We start from the raw sequence: 21787 nt of genomic DNA on the forward strand, positions 1-21787 counted from the left end.
TGTACAAACTGATTGTTTTGAAGTTTACTGAGCTACAATGAAAACACAAAATGTACATGTGGAGTAATCCTGAATAAAAACAAACAGGAACAGTCTGGATAATGTTAACAATTAAGCAAAAATCCAGATTATTTTGCATATTCTCAGTCTTTTTTTTCCTTTTTTCGTTTCTTTTTCCAGTGTCTTTAGAGGATATCTATATTTTTTTCTGCAGCCACAAACTTTACATTAAACTGTACAATAACGGCACTGAAGAGTTCATTTTTTGAGTTTGCTCACTGAGTTCTGCTCTATAGGCTTCCCATGTAAGACAAACAACACATCACTGAAATATATAACATTTACTTGATTGCAAACACCCCAAATCTCCACTAAAGAATCTGATTAGCATTATTCATTTCACTTGAATGGGGCTATGTCATGAATCTAAATGTGGTCTACAATTGTAAAGAGTTTTGCTGCTGGAAAATGTGTGCTTGATGCAGCACAATTCCGCATGGTATTATTTCATGAACCTCTGTATGATTGTGTAGGCACCGTCATTAACAATAGTCTACAGCTTCACATCAGGACCTGCAGTACTTCACACCACTTATCTGAAGGGTTGTAATCAGCATCTGACAATGGCAGGAACATATTTGTAGTTGGTAAAATTTTCTTTAACACCTCTCTTTTAAGAAAGAAAAAACTTTTTAAGATATTATACTGTGAAGAACTACCTTTCCTTTTTTAAAGTTTTATCAGCTTTCGACATAGAGAATCATTCCATTGGCCCTCTGGCTGTATGTCCAGAGTTGTTTTCCTTCAAAAAGGTGAGCCTTTATCTTAATCTTAGGTTGTTTGTCATTTGGCACTTAACCTTTAGTATTCAAAGAACATCATAAGTACAGTTTTCCTTGGTATTCAATATAAGATTTAAAAAGTAAATTGTTGTACTTGTTGTACTAATGTGAGATTTTAAACATACTTTACAGGCAATGTTTGCATGAGTGAAATCAGTCTCTTGTGTGCACACTATGCAAACATGAAAATCAAGTTGGGATTTGTCTTTTTCATTTTCCTATCAGAGATTAGTCATCTCTTCTCTACAAATGTTTTTATCTGTTATAAATATTTAGAAGATACAATGCATTGTTTAAGCTTTGACTGATTAATACCAAAATGTCCTTTACATTTCTCAAACTGGAACAGCAGCGTTACAGTGAGCCTCAGTTATGAACTTAAACATCAGTGGTGGTCACCTGGGATGCTAAACTAAGACATTTCATAAACATATGGCAACATATAGTTCTAGTTAGGTGCCTTCTGTGTTTTGCATCACGCACGTCACATGCTTGCTGAGTCTTGGTTTATTAAACAATCAGCTGCAGCTGCACTTATCAGACCCCAAGAGAGAAGTATGTTCAAGTAAAACATATATATCATCGTTATCAGTTTTGCCGTATCCCAAATAACCCGGAAGCAGTTATAACCTGAATACTAAAAAGCTTCATTAGATATAAAAAAAAACTCAGTTTGTCCATCAGCTTTCGTTTTTCAAAACAAAGAAATTTGTAAAAGACATTTCTAATTTATTCAAGCATTTCTCAGATAATTTTAACCATGGTAAATATGTCCAGTGTTACAATCTGAACAGCTTTATTGCTGAACAACATTTATGTTATGTGGCAAATTATGTGGTTTATTTTCATAAAACAGCCATCCATAAAAAATTTATAAAGACATAAGCATTTCTGTTCATATTTTTTTCAGTAGTCAGCAGACATTAAAGAGTATCATGGCAAACTGCTGATATGATTCTTCTTATGCTCTAATGTTATATCTTCTAGAAATAAAATGTTAATAATTCACTAACAGTTTAGTTTTAAATTTAGTTCAACATTTTAATGTACAGAAGAAATTGAGTTATGAATCTTTGCCTGCTATAAGAATTGAGAATTCTTATAGTGAATTCCAAGCGTGGAATTTACTGATGCTGACGATCAGTAAACCATCGTCAGCATGGTTTACTGATGTGATTCACTTTCAGGGCATTATTTACCTTGTGCCTGATGATTAGAGTGAAATCAGAGATAAAACAGGTCTTCCTGTTTTACAAATTGTTGGTGCATTAGGAAACTGAATATGAGGTGAAAAAAAATGTTCCAACCTACATAGAGCTAAGTGTTTCTGACCTAACAGCTGCAAGATTCAGACAAGATAAATATAAGCATGAATACACACTGAAACAAAGGCAGACAAAACAGAAACAGTCAACTTGCAAGTCAGACAGAGTAACCGATAAGAGAAGAAGTGACATAAAGTAAAGAGAAGAGGAAGAGGGAACAAAAATACACACTGAGGTTGATAAGATGCAGGTAAAGAATTAAGATTGTTCCAAGAGCAGACCAGATCTCTGACATCTGAGAACATAGGCTACCAAAATAATAATTGACTCTTTTAGAGCACAACATATTCAAGCTTCAAGTGTCGAGATGAGAAGCTTATTAAAGGCTCACATGGAGTATGTGGAAATAAATTTGAAAACAAAATGTAAATGGTACACAGACCTATTGACATGAAAATGTACACCGGGCATTGGTTATAACCCAACTAATGCAGTTAGCTCAAACAAAGAAATCAAAACCAGTGAGTCCATAAAATCTAAACTCAAAAGTGAAATGACCCAGGTAAAGAGTATTGTTCAGAAAAGCTACTAAAAGGCAAGGAAAATCAAGAAGACCACTAAAATATGCCAGTATTCTTGCCTCCTTTATATGCTAGTTGACAGATTTTTAATGCATCGCACTAGAACCATGTGACGATGGACACAAGCAAAGAGCTCTGAATTTCTGCAACCTACAGACTGAAATCTAGTACCACATTGGTGCAAGACAAGCAGGTATCAACTGCACCACCAAGTAGGGGTTTTAACAATTCTGCTTTTGCAAAACATGCCTATAACATGAGTACAGACATATTTGCAAACTTTTTTATACTTCAATAAGCTCAAACCTGTGGTGAATAGAAAATCTAGACAAGATAAGGTACATTTCATAGGAGTTCTGTTAATGGATTCAAAAGAATAATCAGACAGTTAAGGAGCTATCAGAAAACTACACGTCTGGATTGGCAGAGAGAGTTTATCCATTTAAACTACAGGTAATGCACAGAAGAAGAAAGAAGAAGAAGAAAAAGAAAAAGTATATTGTATCCTGCTTAAGGTGTGTGTCAATTAAATATTACTCCCTCCCTACGGTCAAACAAGGCCAAAATGTAGTTCTGATAGAATTTCACAATCCTGATTCTTGACAACAATTTGAAGATGAATTGGTAGTGTTTTTTTTTGTTGTTTTTTTTAAGAAGTAAGCTTGATTATACACACACTCGCAGATGGTTTCAGAGAAAGACAATAAAACTACAAGAACTGTCTGGACAATCACCTGGTCGATCACCTCTATTTAAAAATGTAGCGGAAAGATGATAATCATAGAAAGAATTGAAGGTCGGAGTCATAGAAGCATTGTATTCGAAGACAATGTTTGAAAGAAGAAATCAAAATAACCCCTGAGCAATGCATGCAACTCATTTCTCATGAGTTCATGCAATACAGGAGAGGTCTTCTCAACTTGTCATATTAGTGCCTGCACCACCTAATGTCACATAGCTTAGTTATAATGATGTCCAAACCACTGAACAACTAAAGACTAAGGGGGAAGAAAATAGGCTACACCAGTCAGAAGCCAGTGTGTGGCAACAGGCAAAAACAGTTCACAGGCCATTCTGGCTGTAGACCAGTCTGGCTGAGCAAAGATCCCCTTGGGACTCTTTCAGGAAGCAGGTTGGAGTGGTGAAATGGAGAAACCTCTACGGATTGAACAGATGGCTGGTGGCCAGAATGAAAATGGAACGGACGCAGAGGCGGCTTGTGGTACCTGCATGTCCAGGACAGCAGAACCCACTCAAATTAGAGGACCAGGATGCAAAAATGATCTAAAAATCAGGGGGCCTTTTGGTAGAATCCAGTGAAATATATGACATCTCGGGTTAGTGGAGCCAAGTCTGGCTTGATTTTGTCAGAGCTGGGAAGTTGTTTTAGCAAAGGAAGTAAAGGAAGACTTGAAGGTTGGCTGGGGTTCAAAAAGGCAGAAAATACTTGAAGAGATTCATAAGACAACAATAAAAATAATAATAGGCAGAATGGCACAAAAGCATACAAAGATACTAGAAGAAACCCTGAGAGATTAAAAATACAGTAAACAGACTTATAACAGATTGGCAGTCCAATAAATACCTGTGTGCAAAATGTCTAACAAAGCTTTTACTGAAATAGTAAACAGACACTAATAACTTGCCCTCATTTAGATATCTTAAGAAAAAATAGATGCAGATTAAATTACTGGATTGTGTCTTTATTCCTGGTGAAGAACAGAGCTACTCTAAATGTTTAATAGGCAAATGTCTTTTGTCAGATTATATGTGCTTTTTGTTGTTATGTTGCTGTACATGTCTGTCCAGTCTTATAGTACGCCGAGGGTCTGATTTTCTTTGGCAAAAGTTACATTGACATATCAAGTAGTTTCTCTTTTGCTTTTACCTGAACTGTTCAGCAACAGATAAATCTCATCTACGTGCACGGGGGAAATATTTGCCACATTTGTCAACACTTGATTGCTCTGAAAGTCAAGTTTTGATGTGCAAATTTAACAGATGAACCTTTAAACTTGGTGGGTAATAATTGTTTTATTGTAATGCCATTTCCAAATGATATTTTATGGATTTGTTCTTCAAAGAACTCCAACTTACAGAAAACTGACAATTTCTAAAACTTATCTCATAGCCTTAATATTATGTTAAAAGTTTTGTTAAAAGTAATATAGAGCAAATATGATTTACACAGACAACACAGCCTGTTGGCTTTGTGAAGGGAAAATGGACACATAATCTCAAGATAAAAAATATTTTTTAAAAAGACTGTCTTGAAGTTTGTATCTTCAAACAGATTGGGGAAGAATTTGCATAAATTGTCTTCTATAATGTATCAATTACTGATCAAATATTTATGATTAGTGGGAGGCAATTATTCAAATGATTTTTTTTACATGAAAGCAAATCTGTGTTTTTAGGCTATGTCTCACTTGAAATATTGAACAAAATAATTCAGTAAAGAAGCAACGAAACAATATGACAAGAGCAACAAGCCATCGAACCAGCAGCACAAGAAGATAAAGGATATAACTTTCAGCCTTGCTGCCAGTGATGTCTGTGTGTTGTTTTTCCTATGACTGTAAATCATATCTTTGAATGAGGAAAAGCCCATGTTGATGTCACATTTGAGTAATTGGAGCCACTCCTGTGAATGTATTTTAAAGGGGACGTAATATGCAAAATTCACTTTTTGCATGTTTCTGTAGCAACCCCAAGCCGACCCCAGGCTCTCACCTGGCAACCCAATCATACATGTTTTGGTTAAAATTGTGTGATGAAAGGCTACTCAGTGAGAATTAAACAGCAGATTGCAATTTGTAAATGTACAAAGGGACAATGACTGTCATCTGATGATAGTTCATCCTGTAACAGGTAGGTTGCCGGTTCCAACTCCGTCTCTCTCAGTTGCTGTGTCCTTAGGCAAGACATTTAACCTGGTGGTGGTCAGAGGGCCCGGTGGCGCTGGTGTATGTGGCAGTCTCACTTCTGTCAGACTGTGGCTACAGTGTTCAGCATGTGAATCTTTGTGTGGATGGTTTACAAGTACAGGCCAGTCACCATGACACCGCAAGTAAAGAAAATTATGCAGAAATATTGAAGCAACATTCAGACATCAGCCAGGAAGTTAAAGCTTCAACACAAATACGTCTTCCAAATGGACAATGGCCCCAACCATACAGCCAAAGTGGTAACAACAAAGTCAATGCTTTGACATGGTTATCACAAAGCCCTGATCTCAATTTGTTTGAGAGTTTGTGGGCAGATCTGAAATGGCATTTGAGAGTGAGGAGGCGCACAAACCTGACTCAGTTCCACCAGTTCTGGCAGAAGGAAAAAGTCAGAACTCCAGCAAACTATTGAGAACCTTGTGGAAGAAAATCCAAAACATTTGACCACTCTGACAGTTCAGTGGTAACACTACCAAATACAGAAGAAATGTATGTAAGCTTCTGATTTTGAAGACATTAATAAATATATTTTTTGGCATGTTCGTCTCTCATTATTTTGCTAATTATGAATGTTGACGATTCTGGCTCACATGAATCAAAAGTTTGATCTGATTTAACTTTTATACAGTTAAATAACGGTGTCTTTGTATTCAGTGCATGCAACATATCTGGTTTCTACTGTATATAAATATTTTTATTTATCCATGTTCATAGAATCTTTTGCACTCACATAAAGTGAGATATAGATTTTTATTTTTCTCAGCTTGCTGGTATTACAGCAATGCCACAAACGCAGTCAAGAAAAAATTAGGTCATTCATAATGAATTCATAATGAATCAAATGAAAATTTCTGAGTTTCAGTTTATGCTTTCAGGCATTTTTGTTTGATTTATAAACTTTGTAGTTCTTGTTGATTGTGCGGAATAAATAAATATGGCTTAGAGTTAGACAAAAGAAAGAGTAGGTCTAAATCAGGGTAGCACATGGGGACACATGTAGTATCAAGTTGAAATCATGTCTACTGCTCAGTGGGATGTTCAAGTTTGCTTCAAAACATCAGTTTACAAATAATGATCAGATCAGCTTCTCTAGGACTCTGTGTTTGGATATCAGAAATACTTTTAAACAGCTGGATTTATGATTTTTTTTCATAATAAAATAAAAAGATCACAATCATTTCTGACTGACAGTTTTACTCTGTCTCATTGGAACTTGAGTAAATTTTGGTCATGTCCACACTTCTTATGTATCCCTTTAAAGACAAACTTAGACTTTAGTGCTTTTAAATCCATGCTCCACATTAACAAAAACCACCCCATGCCTACATGTGGGTAGTAAAACTATAGCACTAATAATCTTTATTCTTGTTGCATTCTTGCACTGTATCTCATTAAACCATCAATGTCTGTGATGCTCTGTTTGAAAATGCTACCTTGGTATTTCAGTCTGAAAAGGGCATCTAGAATGTAAAGGGCAAAACTGTCCACAGAATGAGTACCGTTCGAGCATGCATAAGTGCTTATTGCATCTCAGCATGTCTTCATTTAAAGAGCTAGGTCTTGTTTTAATTGTGTACACAAATCCCAATGACGGCTGGTCCATAGGGGGCGCCGCCCTCCTTTATGTGAAGAAGAAGGGGGGAGGAGGGAATCTAAAAACGATTTATAACATTACTTTTTTTTAAATAATGTATTTGCATATTTACCTTAATAATGCGTGCCTAAATGTAATCTGCATTATTTACATAACCTTACCTCTAACTAACTCTTATTCAACGGTGAAAACTTCCCAAAAGACTCCCGTCAGTTTACCTCTGTTGACTAGCGCCCCAGAATTGAAGCTAACTAGCCACTCCTGTGTGGCGGCTAGGGAAAAATTATAAACATTTGGCCAATCAGTATCGCTGAATTTAATGTTTTTGGGGCACTTAGAATCTCGCTCTTGCCATACTATTTTGCGACGTTTTGTGTTGCTTTGGTGATAAAGTTAACAATGGCAAAACATGTTGCCGAGAGAAAGCTGACCAAATTCTCCACCTTGAATGAGACTGCAGAGAGGATTTTACAGAGGGCCGGGCGGTAAGCTGCTCCTCAGCGTGTTTTATTGGTTTCCGTAACATTCCTCTAGTCTTTTTCGTTGTTTACTTTTCTATTTATCAGCTGTTATTGTTCTTTGCTGAATCAACTATTATCATTGATGTGTGTGTTTTTATGTTGCTCTGGTTAGCGTCATTCCAATACTAAGTTAAGATTTCTTTTTTTTTTTGTTGTTGCTGATGATACTCTTATTGGGGCCTGCCTTAGCAATGCATGGGGAAGAGCAGTGACTGACCCAATAGAATGTCTCTTTATTATTATTATAAATATAATTTATTATTCTTCCGATACCGTTAATGCGGCTCGTACCGCTGCCCACCCACAAATATGGTATCAAAACGTGCGGCTCAATCCCGGGAAGTGAGCTATTATTTTTATTGGGGATGGAGTAACGATGGCGATGTAAAAAGCGAAAAATGACTGCCGAAACGCAGAGTGTAACTGACACCAACTGCCGCTCGTTAGAGTGAGAAACAGTGTATTTGTGACCCCAAAATAATTTTGAAATCGCTCTCATGGCTGCAAAAATTGCGCTATTGGTATGAAAATCGGTCATGACATTGATACGCATGCCTGCTCCCGTAAAATGTTTTCAAAATTTCTCTACGACTGACGGTTTTCTGTCAAGGTGCTTCAGAGCGAAATCATGTAACAGGGTAAAGTCAGGCTCTCGGCCATTCATTTTCAGAATTTCAGAGCTCAGCGCACACCATCTTTCTCTCATCGCTGCTATTATTGTGAATGAGCTACAGATATGAATCTCGGAAGGATCGGAGACGACAAATAGCCCTCTCATTTGCTTCAAACGGGTTTTGGATCGGCCTTATGGATCCTGAACGGGAAGCAGTTGTTCGGACTGCTTTTTTCAGAAAAAGTGATTGCTTCAAAGTCTCTCCTTCACGACAGTTGGCAGACAGTTGCCTGTCAGTTGGCAGAGAGCCATGCTTCTCTTTAGAACTACAATGACTGAAGGTTAGAACTACAACATGGCGGAACACTCGGTGCCTACTGAAGAAGGAAGAGCTGAATGTCAGAATTACAACATCGAGGAACTCTCAGTTAATACAGAAGAGAGATCAGCTGCTATTTAGAACTACTTGCTGTTTTGGGCATTATATAGCTGGATTAACCAAACCACTGTTACACATTGGATTAGTGCGGCAATTTAAAATGAAGCTTACTGAAAATTTCAAAATAAAAGCCTTGACATTTTTCACATCTGGTAATTGCTCTTTTGGGCTTTATGTGACTGGTTTAAACAAATACTTATGCTAGGGTGCATAATCTATAAAAAAAGACTTGTAAACTTTGACAAAAAAAAAAAGCTCAAGGAGGAAAACGGGAAACAGCCTGTTCCTCATGCTCTATCATTGACAGAGCAGCTTTGCCATAAATCACAGCTACTTTTAACATGCATGGCTTTGATTTCCAATCAGATAACATGACAATGATAGTGACCTGTGATAAAATATCAGCTATTTTTTTTTTCATTGCAATATTGAAAACAACTACATCTCCATATCTGCAGTTCTTAATGGTCCCTGATGTCAGTGTCTTTTGTTGTATAGAAAACTGAATCTCTCCAGCTTTACTGGATATTTTTTTCTAAGAAAGGTCCTATGTACTGTCACATCAAGCTACACACTCGGACATTTTCAGGGACATTATTTTTCCTCTTTGACTCATTCGGTATCCTGATTAGCCTTGTACTTCAATTTAATGCTTAAAAAATACACTAGACCAAAGAACGTAGGAGAATGATTTCTTTATTTATTCCCCAGAATGAGATGATGTTGTTATGGTATTAATATTTTTTCCAAAAGAAAATAAAAAATGGCATTTCATGTTATGCTGATGTTCCTTCTGCTCAGACAGTATATTGTTTATAAGGCTGGAGAAGGGAGCAGAAGAACTAATTTACCTGTATTATTATTATTATTATTATTATTATTATTATTACCGTGTTTTCATGACGGAATATCTCTCATCATAAAGACAGCAAAAATATATTGAAACTTGGTGAAAATCTAGCAATGGGAATATGGAAATCAATCAGTTCAGGTGTTATAAGTGATTATATATATTGTAAATTCAAGTAGCAGAAGATGTATTAGCAGGAGTTTGTTTTTAGTTGGATCTAATATGCCTGTTGAGATTGAAAGGAATGGCTGTTTGCATTTTAGATATTCCACATGACTGTAACCATTCACCTTATCTTAACAAGGACCTGCGATCATTTCCTTCTAAATAAAAGCTACAATTATAATGTAAATGCATGACTGCTAAAACCAATAAAGATTTTTCAGAGATGAAAAAAAAAAAAATAATAATCTGAAGGTGATTTTGTAAAACAAAGACAGACGACGTAGGTGCATTTGTCTGACTTGGCTCACAAGTGACTGGTTGAACAAAGGGTAAACTACTTTTTTATGGAAAACAAAAAGACCTGCTGCAATTTGAAACACTATATTGACCAGAAATGCTGTATGCAGATAAAAATTCTGATTTTTTATTTTTTGTTTTATTGGCTTAAATAATACATTTTAAATCAAAGGATCTTAAACATGGCTTTCTAATAATGCATCAGAGAAGATAGTGCAGTTGTAAAAATGTATGGTTTCATATTTTATTTAAAATGATAAAATGGGAGCAGTTTTATTGATCAGCTTTAGTATACACTCCGAAAATATATTGAAGATATAACATTTAGTGTCATCCTAGGATTATTATTATTTTTATTATTATTCTTTCACTAAATAAATACTTAGACAATCCCCTGTCAGACATAGACTGCAGTTTTCTTAGTAACTACAGAGAATTATCAGACAGTTTTATGTTGCTGTTTGTGAAAGACCCAAGTGCAGACGGTGACTGTGGCAGAACAGAGTTTGCTACAGAAACCTTACAGGGGAATTGTATGAAGAGCAGGTCATGGAGTTCAGACAGAATAACAGGGGGAAGGAACAGCAAGGAACATTATATGAGCCTAAATACATAGGCAGAGGTGGAAAATGACAAACGAACCAAATGAGCTTATCAGAAGAAATGTGGAATAGATGTCACAGAATGAAAGCAGAGAAACTGAGGAAGGGAGACTAATTAACATAAAGCAGCTGAACAAAGACTCAAAATGGACTACAAACCCAGGGAGAAGACTTAGATCTAACAACAATAAATCCAAATGCACAAATAACATTACAGAAGAATAAAGTAGAAAACTAAATACAAAGAAATGAACTAAAATGTCAACACCTTGCTGACGATGTCAAACACAGAGAGATTGAATATGGCAAGACTTGTGGAACATAAATGGACAACAACAAGTGAGCGAAACCCAGACGCAAATGAAAAAACAAAACAAAAAAAAAAACCAAACACCCAAGGATCATAAACAAACACACTTTCTACTCTGTACAGTGTGATCAGGCATCTACTTAATTTGGTGTTCTGAGAAAAAATGTGAAACATGTTTCACCTGTACATTTCCCCCCCACAATTTTCACAGGTTAAATCCAGATACACAATCTAACTACTACGTGTGAAACACTTGTTGCTACGCCATATAATTTGTATTTGTGAAACATTAGAAAACATTCCACATGTGGTAAAATGCTTAGCCACAAAATAGAACTTCCACATGTTTCACATTACCTTACCCAAAACCCCCACCTTGTCTACTGCATAGTGGGGTTTTTTCCCACACTACAACATTTAGTTTCCACAAATGGAAACGCATATGGAAAAAAAATGTATGTTCCTTAAGGTTTCTATTGCAATCATGTTTTATTAGTTTTAACATCAAGACGTGTTTTATTTCTTGAAAAGTTCAATGTGAGTCTCGTAAACACAGATTTAATGAACGAGTGAAGTGCTGTAATACCTCGAGCTAGAAGCTCCCAAGCAACGCTGCTGGGTTGAGTTTTTGTTGTGAACTTGGTTGGAGCTACTTCCAATTTGTTTGGGTCATTATGGTTGAGCTGAAACTCTTGTGTAGTTGTCATGGTGAGAAGAAAAGCCAAACTAAATAAAGAAAGCCCTACATTTCTCTCTTTTCTTTAATTCAACAATTTCGGTTCTTGACAGTCATGCCTGACTAGAGAGAAATCCATTTTTGCTGTTTTTTCCTGTTACCCACACCTTGCTGGTTGTGCATTTGCTCACAGTTTTCTTATAGACTGACTTCATTATTATTCATATAGAAATGCAGTGTTGTCAGTAAAAAGCAAGTGAAATAGGTTGTAGAGTTGCCTACAAATTGGAAATCTATAACTACTTTAATCCCTCACACTTTCACTTGTGAGAACAAGAAAAAGTGTGACTTCTTTATGAAATAATTATACTGTGACTCTTTTCTGAGAGCTTCGAATTTGTCTGTATGTATTGTGCAGCTTGACTGTTGGTCCAGCTAAATTCATTTCGGGGGAAAAACTAAGTTGTTGTTTCTGGCGTTTGTTCTGCTAGGTTTCCTTAAAGGAAACCTTTTAACCAATTTGAATATTAAAACGACCTTGAGTGCATTGTTTGATAACTACGGTTAATTGAAACTATGTGACTGAATCAAATTGTTTTTTTCTTGCAAAGTGTCTTTTTGTGACATGTGTTTTTAACTGTCTCTAAATAAATGAACTGAACTGAAATCTGTGGATCTCGAAGATGTAATTTCAGGGTTTGAAATGTAAAAAAATTTAACTATTAGAAAAGATTTCAAAACATTTTCCAAATTTGATATGACATTTATTTTGTACAACACGACAGAAAAACAGACAAATAAGTTTAACTTCAAGAAGTGCAAAACCCTGGTTGCATTTAGTTGTTTTCACTCCTGAAAGCAAATATGCTGAATCTTATCAACCTTAGAAGTCTTAGTAGAATTTTCTTGAAATTTGCTCCTTCACATCATTTAGACAAAGCCATAGTTTGCACAGAAGGGTCAAAGCATGGAATTAGTATGATTGTATAATGTACAATAAGAAAATAAATTAACCAATTATTAATTGCTTTATTTCTTCTAAATATAGTCAATAGTAATTCAAAAAAAAGAAGAAAAACTCTATGTTCCCTAACTGAAGGGGACACCAGGTGGATCAGTGGTAGAGCTCATATTCAGAGGCTACAATCCTCAGTGCAGTTATTATGCATCATGTTTTGTTAATGAAATCCCAACAAATTACCATAACATTTGTGTTTGTGATGTGAAAAACTTCAAGAAGATTGTATGAGCTGAAGAAAATCTATTTATCACATTTAAGTTGGTCTGTGTTGCTAGGCCTGCTGCTTGATTTTGCACTGTTATAAAGATGGATTAAACTGAAAACAATCTAAAAGCAGTCATCATTTCTCTCTTTTTTTAATATTTCCCCAGAACCTATTACATACGCACCATACTGTGTCGCATTATGCTGTGGATGAAGTTAAGGATGGAGATGGATTCCCTTTGGATACGACTAAGAAGAATGCCCCGTGCCTTTTGGTTCATCCTGCTGTTTGGTGTTGGAGTTGCACTTCTCTTCCTTCACATAGAGATCCTGTCAGAGATGTTCCTACAGCAAGGCCCTGGTTAGTCTCTACTTCTTTTTTTCTTTTTTGCTAAAGTTTGATAAGGATGATTGTAGAAGAATACTCACAATCAATCTTGTGAGTGCTTATCCTCACCTGGATGCGATTTTCTAATAAAGATAGATTAAACTGATAAACTTTCCAAATAGAAACTAGTGTGTTGAAGAAAGCTCATAAAGCTGAGCCTGAAATATATACTTTATTTCAATTACACAGATGTTGCCTTGCATAACTTTAATATGTGTGTAGGTTTAGGTATGCAGATACTTAGAAATGCACATAATGCCTATTCAACAAGGTTTATTCAAGTGCAAGAGAGGAAAATATGGCAGGATGTCTGATATCCCTGATCTCAGGACCTTATAATCCATCATAAGTATCTGTTGTGTTGTCTCCTACAAATTTACAACTTGGAAACACTCATATCCTTTATTGGCTCATGTTGATACTTTACATCCTGCTCATCTTAAAGAAGCCCATGGTATCCATTGCTCTGTTGCATAGTGGGAAAGGATAAAGGGAAAGGAGGGAAAAAGCATAACAGCGTTCAGAACTGGTTTTAGGCCTATTTGTACATTTTTAGAACTAAAAATTGTATTTAGGATTTTTATAGCTATAGAAATTGGTAGGTAGGTTTGAAATTGTTAAAACCTGAAGTCAAATCTTCTGGAACTTGGGTGTATTTCCACAGCTGGATCCTTTTCCAAAAACCAGGGTCATCTTCTGGTTACAGGGCCAAGCTGTTGTTTGGAGTATGAATCTACCCCACACAGCAGCCTTGATAGCGAGGTAGTGCGTAAGTTTTGATGGACCCTGTACTACAGGTGGAGTTTTGTTTTTGTTAGTTTAAGTATTCACAGCATTTTGTTCCAGACAAATCCCAATTTAAACTTATGCACAGTTCATGTTGTGTATTAACTTTTAATTATAAAAGAGGAGTAATTGGTGTTGGCTTGCAAACAAAACAAATCTATCATGTTTAACCTTTAGATTCAAATACCTTCACAAGATCAGCTAACAATTTTGGGAGTAAATAGAGTGAGTCGAAATACAGCTTCAACAAGGCTTATACTGTCAGATTATCTGAATAAAAAGTGTAGCGAACACTAAAAGCATTAGGATCCAAAAGGTTACCTTGTAAATATTTTAAAAACACCATAGAGTTTTTTTTATAGATACAGCATGTGCCGGTGATTTTACTTGAGTTTATAAAAGATAGAAAACTAACTCAAAATATATGGAACTTTTCTAAAGGCATCACAAGTTTGGGTAGCAGGTTTGAGAAAATATATGTGCTTAAAACTGTTTAATCAGAATGAATGTGGGAGGAATGATGACATTAATCACCGCATTAGCTGACTTAATTCTAGACATCAGGGATGTTAGGAAGATTTATAAAAACTGTCCAACATGAAATGTGTCTTTTTCTATTCAAAGTTCTTTCCAGATTTAATTTCTAAATGGGAAAAACTTTATCCTAAAATTGTGACATGGCCTGACCCTGTTTGACTCCCAGCACTAAAGAGATTGGGGCTTTAAGCAGCCATAATGGATGTGTAAAACTAAGCTGGTTCATGTCTTAGAAAAAATGAGATCAGCTATGAGCTTATGCACATCTTTGGCTTTGCAACAACACTTTCAGCTAAATGAAATAAAGCATTATTTCTGTGCCTCTTCTCTCGTGTCTACTTTAATACTTAAACCCTTTATGAAAAACAATCCCTTTTACCTAAAATTACACAGAAATTAGATTAAATTATGGAATCTGCTAGCTTTACTGAATTTATATGCTGTAAAGGAACAGCTGACAAACACATCAACCTGTTTTTCCTGGAGATAAAATCCTCACCAGCAGAAAACAAGCAATCCTCTGAATATCTACAATATCATGTGTCAAGAGCACTGTGAATCATTACAAAGAGGAGCAGTGTCACACTCCACGGCAACAAGAGCCACTTATCCAGAGTGCAATCTCCCCAACCCTTTAATATTCACTCGATCAGCGCAAGCTTTCAGGTCCAATTTTGCCTCCCCCCCCAAAAAAAGTGGAACTATTACAAGAACACAAACATAGCAAAGACCCAGAAACACACACCAGGCACCCTGCAAGACAAATTGCTATTATGTAAGAAACTAAAAGAGGTGACAACTTTGATATAATAACAAATAGTTGGTTGGAGGAAACATACCATTATTGGATCAAGTAGATATGCGTTTTGTTTTCTCTGTGCTGTTTGAATAATAAAACATCTGGAAGGTAAGCTCCGGTTTATAATTTTGGTAAGAATTGAAGTGATGGAAAATGACTAATTAATATGGAAGTGTGGATTAGAGCTCTGCAAATGCAAACTAAAGTTCAGATCTGGATTTAAAGACTTACTACAAAGTTAAGTAAAGTATTTGAGGGATTTTAATTACCTAAATCTAAAATTAGATCACAGACCCACTTATTGATTGACCATAAGCATTTTCTTCTGCTAAAACAGAATCATCCAAAGCTCTCATCCCAGGCAAACCTCCAATTGTATCAGCAAACTCAAAATAAAGGCAGAAAACTAATTCAATTCAGCTCAAAAATACTTCATTAATCCCAAAGGGAAATTAAACATTGTTGTAACTCATTATATGTGTCACAAGCAATGTTGTTACAGATGGTGATGGCTGGGGGCAGGAAGGGTCTCCTGTAACTGTCTACATTACAGTTAGAAGTTCTGAAGAAACTTCTAACTGAAGTTTCATGACAGCCTGATGAAGGGACTGTTTAGGGTTGTCCATAATTTCCTTCATTTTATAAAGAATTCTTCTTTGCACAATCATCTTCATATGTTCCAGAGCAGTCCCAAAACATAACCAGCCTTTCTATATCAGCAGTCCCAAAACATAACCAGCCTTTCTATATCAGCAGTCCCAAAACATAACCAGCCTTTCTATATCAGCAGTCCCAAAACATAACCAGCCTTCTTTATCAGCAGTCCCAAAACATAACCAGCCTTCTTTATCAGCTTGTTGAGACTTTTAAGTCACTGAATCTTATGCTGCAGGTTAGGCTAAAACTAACCTGTATTTAATTTACAGCCCAAATAACAGATTGAAGTTTGTCAAGCAGTAACTCAGTACTACTGTAATGCAGGCATGAGTAAAACATTGGTGGAGGAAAATTCAAAGCAAAGCTCTGTGTTGCATTGGGATTCAAAGATTCACTCTCTGAACTCATGAAAGACTGAGGCGCTGAAGCTTGATACTGGAAACACCAAGCCAAGTTCATCCTCATACTGAAGACCCATTCACACCCACTGACTATCTGCAACATATCTGCAGAAATATAAAAATGTTATTTCTTGCATGAATCCAAAGTGGTCGCAGGAAGCTGAAAACGATGAGCTGAAAAACTGGAGGTGATTATTATGAAATGATCTAAACTATTTAAGTAGTAGTAGCATTTTATTAATAACCTGCTCAAAAAGATTGCATCTAATCACAAGACAAGTATATTCCTGGAAAGAGGTGAACGCTTTAAAAAAAGACTTGCCACACAACCATGCACAGTATGCATACCTAAGAGACACCAGTTAAACTAAAATTCATGAGTTTTGGACTGATGAAGCCAGAGTACCCCCTGCACACACAGCGCTAATGCTGGGACTCTAACCCAGGACCTTCTTACTGCAAGGCTAAAAGGCAGCGCTATCAGCTGTACCACTGTGCAGAAAAAACCTACATTAAAGTTAAATCTAAAATAATTATGATCAAATTGCAAAAAAAAAAAAAAGAAAAGCAGTGACATTATTCTTTGGACGCAAATTAGTTATTTTTTCTCATTTGACTGCTAGCTATTTTTTTTCAAAGATGTATTATCAGTTTTTAATGAGATTTGCTGCCTAAGCACATCCTTTTGTTTCTTCTACTTCACTCCTACTTTAATATTAAAGTAAGAGTTTCACTTTCCTAAATCATGCATGAGGGACTGTGTGCTGTATAAAGAAGGCATTGGCAACCCTGCCTTCACAGCCTCACTCTCTGAAGCACAATGAGCAAGCAGTATCTTGCCTTAAGCTGTGGTGCTTCACCCTTGCAGAAGCTCATATCTAATAGAGCTGAGTCTTAATACATTGGGTGTCAGCTTTTATCTGCCTTCCGTTCTTTCTCTAGCTCTTTATTTGGTTTGTTTCTGAGAGTCTTGTATCCCCTGCATTAGATGGCCTGTATTATTGTAGTTGGAAAAACTGCTCTTTAAAGCCACGAGTCACCCCCTGATCTTTGCTCAATAATTGTTTGAGGACAATTGCGGAAACAGCAGCCACTTTCTCACAGAGCAGTTTGGATAAATTTGCACCACTGGGCTTTTATTTGTCTTTTTTTGCATATGGCTTTAGGAATGATGACCAGCTGCTTTAGGGAGTAGAAGCTCGGTATGTTTGTCATCTCACGTGGCCAAGCACAGAACTGTTCACAAAAGGAGGAGAGAAGAAAACGTGCGCTTAGTAGAAAGAAAGTTCTTTCTGCTATATGCGACCTTTGAAGTGCATTGCAAAACAGTATCCTACATTAGCAGTTCATTGCCCCTTGACACCGCAATCCTTTTTCATATATTTACTTTAAATTTACTTGAATTATATCTAATGGCTCATCCACAGCACTTCTCTTGCTTCCAACACACCTGTGAGGTGTATTATCTGTATCACCAGTGACATGCTGTCAGAAAGCCAATTTTGAGAGTAGAAGGAGATGATGTACAGCACAGAAGGTGCAATCAGTGCCAGAAACAACCAAACAGAAACAACTGAGATTTGACTCACTTAGTAAATACTCTAGTAATCCACTGATAAATATTAACCAGAAGCAAACAATGCTGCTAGAATGACTCATTTCCAGATTATTCAATCTAGCTGAATGTTAGTTCAAAATACGCCATTGTTGATGTTGGTGTGGTTACTACTATAATTAGAGATCTTCTATGTACACATATGTTTTCCATTGATGCACTCATGAGAAATGATTCATTTAGAGTGAAAAGTCTGGAAAACAGGTCCAATTTGTAGTATTATTAAGATGCAGAACTGTTCAGAAGTGAACAGTACTGACGCATTTCAGGAAACTACAGCAGCATTTTTCACTCAGCTTGTTCTGTTATAATAACAAAATAAAACATAAAACTGTTTATTTGTACTTCTGGATATGTCAAAGGATGTAGTAGTGGAGAACGTAAACAAAAGCAGGAGGCACAACCGGAATCATGTCAATAAGTTTATTTGGAGATTTCCTTTTGATTTCCTCTTATGAAACCAAAAATTGTTGCTTGTATTCACTCAAAAGTGACAGCCAAATCAGTTTCTGAAACACCTTCAGGTTTATACAGGAAATTTAGGATTTATTACACACAATCCCTCTTCCTTGCCTCACACAAAAATTTGTATGTTGAAAATCATACCAGCAAAATCTGCAATAACAGTGAGAAGAAGTGTTTGACTGCTTTGACTCTTAAACAGTATTTAGAGAAACTTCACAGGCCCAATAAAAATGTAACACGTTTTTATGAAATCTCAACTTGTAACACATCTAAAACTTGCTCTGGCCTGCTTTTCTCTTTGACCTAATAGCTAGAGCCAATGTCTAAAACAGCCTTCTGGTGAGACATTGTCTTCAATATATATATATATTATATAATATTATATTCATTATATTCATTTCGCACCGCATGCCTGATGTCTTTTGTATCTAAAGGGTGGGTTGTTGGTAAAGCCTAAGGCTATGTAAACCTTCAGTTCACTAAATGAATATTGTAAAGCAGAATACAGAGCTAAATTAATTATGCATACAGGATTTACAAATGTAGTTTTCCATGCATTTAAACTCCATTATGGCACTCCTTCAATAAATTGTAAAGGGAACTTAAATGGGTCAGGTCTCTGAAATAGAGACTGCATCACCAGACTAATGTTACATCAACATTTTATTATATGCTGAAGACATATAATAATGTAGCATCAGATTTATGTGTCACTTTCTACTCAGCAGAAATGTGAAATTCATATTTTTATAATCGGAGAGAATCAAAAGCATGAATGTGGTTCATATTTTGTTTTTTAGAGGGATCTGACAGATCATTCATGTTCATTACATTAAACTCATTCAGTGACTTGGAAAAAGTTTTCATACCCCTTGAGCACTTTTGTTTGCCATATTACAAGCGCAAACTTTATTCTATTTTGTTTGAATTTTATCTTCTAATATATTTGCATTTATCGCTACACTGGGCCTTTACAGAGAAAAACAGCCATAAACCCTATCAGAATGCCCTCTGCTATCTCCCCACTAACCTCTGCCCACATCAACTGTGCAAGGAACTGGGTTTTATGCATGAAGGAAAAATTTGATCTCTCTGTCAGAGGTCCAGTAATCCCTTAAGCCTTTTCTGTTTGCATCTTCCAATTAAGCTGTCTCTTAATGTAATTAGACTGTGGTCATGGCCTCTGCTGCAACAGGTCACCACTTCACTCATAAGAAAGTCCACCAGTGAATGTTAGTGGATCTCTGTCGGTTTTATTTTACCTGGTTTCTTTTTTCTCTTTTCATTGTGTGGGTAAAGCTTCACTAACAAAGGTTGCTTGTGTTGCTCTGGCACAGGTTGTTGTGGTTCTCCCAGAGCACAAAGAATGAAAAGCTGCAGGAAATAATACCTGGTTAAAGAAATCCAATTACATTATTTTGTAAAACTTTAAATGCAATTCTAAACCCATGGGCACAAAAAAAGCCAGTAAGCAGAGCTTTGCTGTAATTGTTGGGATCGTATATATGGCATTTTGTATTTGTAGTGTAACCCAGTCCCAATTACAACAAACTACCAGCAAGTTTTTTTTCCATGTTCACCGAAGGTGGCAGGGAAACATTTTCTATTGACACCATGGTTGCACTGAAAAAGGGAAAAAAAATGAATTCATTGTTATCAGGTGTCTGCATCACTGTCTCCTGAGCTTCCTCCCGACCTAGGTCATGCCAATTGGATATAAAATGGAGCAGCTCAGAGGCAACAGAAAGGTTGTGTGGTTTTCCATTAACATTAATGCTGGGGGTTGTGCCATGGGAGCCCTGCAACCTAATCTGTTTACCCTGCCATCTGATCCTGCCAACAGATTCTGAAACAGATTTTATTTTCCACATTTCAAGTCTGGCTAAGGTCAGGAGCGAAAAAACCCCAACAATAGTAGGGAGAAGCTCAAAATGCTTAAAAAAAAAAAAAAAATCTAAATTTTTTCCCACAGAGTAAGATTTTCAGAATGAGTGCACAGCTGAATCAACAATTTACATTTACAATCGTACTGTTAAAATAAAATCAAAATGTAAATCCAGGAAGTCTGAGATAACCTAAATAATAAATTGTAGGAAGAGGAAAGATGTGGGGAAAAAAAACAAACTTTAAGTTAGATAGAAAACATATCTTGTGATATTTCATAATATGGGTAAGCAGTGCTTGGCTTACCCATCCTGCTAGTGGTGCTGGGAATACCATACTGGGAAGCCTCCTAAACTCCAAAGGAAATAGAACATAATGAGTCCAGACACAAGGTGGATCCAACAGTGAGATTGATTAAAAAAAAAAAAAAAAACTATTTTTATGCAGTGATCACAAATATCGCCTTGTGGTGCTCTCATTCTTTTCCATTGCCAGCTAAGGCATTTTGTATGACTGGTGGACTCTCTGTGTCCTAAGTAGGTTTATATGAGATGTAAGCAGGGATCTGCCTTACAAATAGGGTACAACAAAATATTTAGTTCACATATGACACTGAAGCAGAACTCAATGACTGGTCTTCATTGACACAGCACAAATTCATTCTCTTAAATCTGACCTCCATGTGAAAAATATTTATGTCCAATAGAGAAGACATAAAAAAAATCCTGAGAAATTGAAAAGGAGAGAATAACTTTACAAAAGTTAATTTTTTTCTCTCTAAAATCTACAATAGAAATCTAAAGTAATTTGTTGCAGCTTGACTTGCACTGTAAGCAAGCTAGCACTCTCTTTGTCTCCCTTTTGAACAATCACCTACACAGAAAACAGAAAATAAACCTGCTATGCCTTTTTGAAACACTAAATGGTTCAATATTTTTTTTATCTGCAGCTGGCTTTTATCAAACAAGACCTAGTAATGCAACATTTCTGCAATTCTTTTAACCTCACATCATACGCTCCTCTTATCTCCTTCTCATTGTAGCTCCCTCTTCTGGCAGAAGTGCCATAGTCTTCTGAATTAGGTTTTCCTTTCCAATGCATCCCGGTGATGTTTTTTGTGGTGGCAGTGACACATAAACAACACATTTGTTTGAAGGAGGTTAAAAAATACTTTCAACCACCACTATCAGAGCAAGCATTTGCTAAAACTTAGAAGTTTGCTGAAATTATTTTAAATTGGCACATAATTTTACTGGAGTGTACAGAGTAAAGAAGCAAATCAATCATTTCTACCAGCCTGAAAGCTTTCCTGAAAGTTGATGGAGAT

General features: G+C 36.1%; 1 protein-coding gene across 2 annotated transcripts in view; it reads left to right on the forward strand.

Moving 5' to 3' along the window:
• Positions 1–21787, forward strand: part of chst8 (carbohydrate (N-acetylgalactosamine 4-0) sulfotransferase 8) — a 164624-nt gene that overhangs the window by 13000 nt on the left and 129837 nt on the right. The window contains exons 1-2 of one of the 2 annotated variants that reach the window (XM_007552124.2): positions 7356–7715; positions 13096–13289. In XM_007552124.2, the coding sequence (XP_007552186.1) occupies positions 7630–7715; positions 13096–13289 (280 nt within the window). In that variant the 5' untranslated portion in view covers positions 7356–7629. Of the gene's footprint in view, positions 1–7355; positions 7716–13095; positions 13290–21787 lie in introns of those variants that run through there. The other variant, XM_007552125.2, reaches the window with a different exon arrangement.

This window comes from Poecilia formosa, unplaced genomic scaffold (genome assembly GCF_000485575.1).
Source record: "Poecilia formosa unplaced genomic scaffold, Poecilia_formosa-5.1.2 Scaffold46, whole genome shotgun sequence".
In the NCBI taxonomy this organism is placed as follows: Eukaryota; Metazoa; Chordata; class Actinopteri; order Cyprinodontiformes; family Poeciliidae; genus Poecilia; species Poecilia formosa.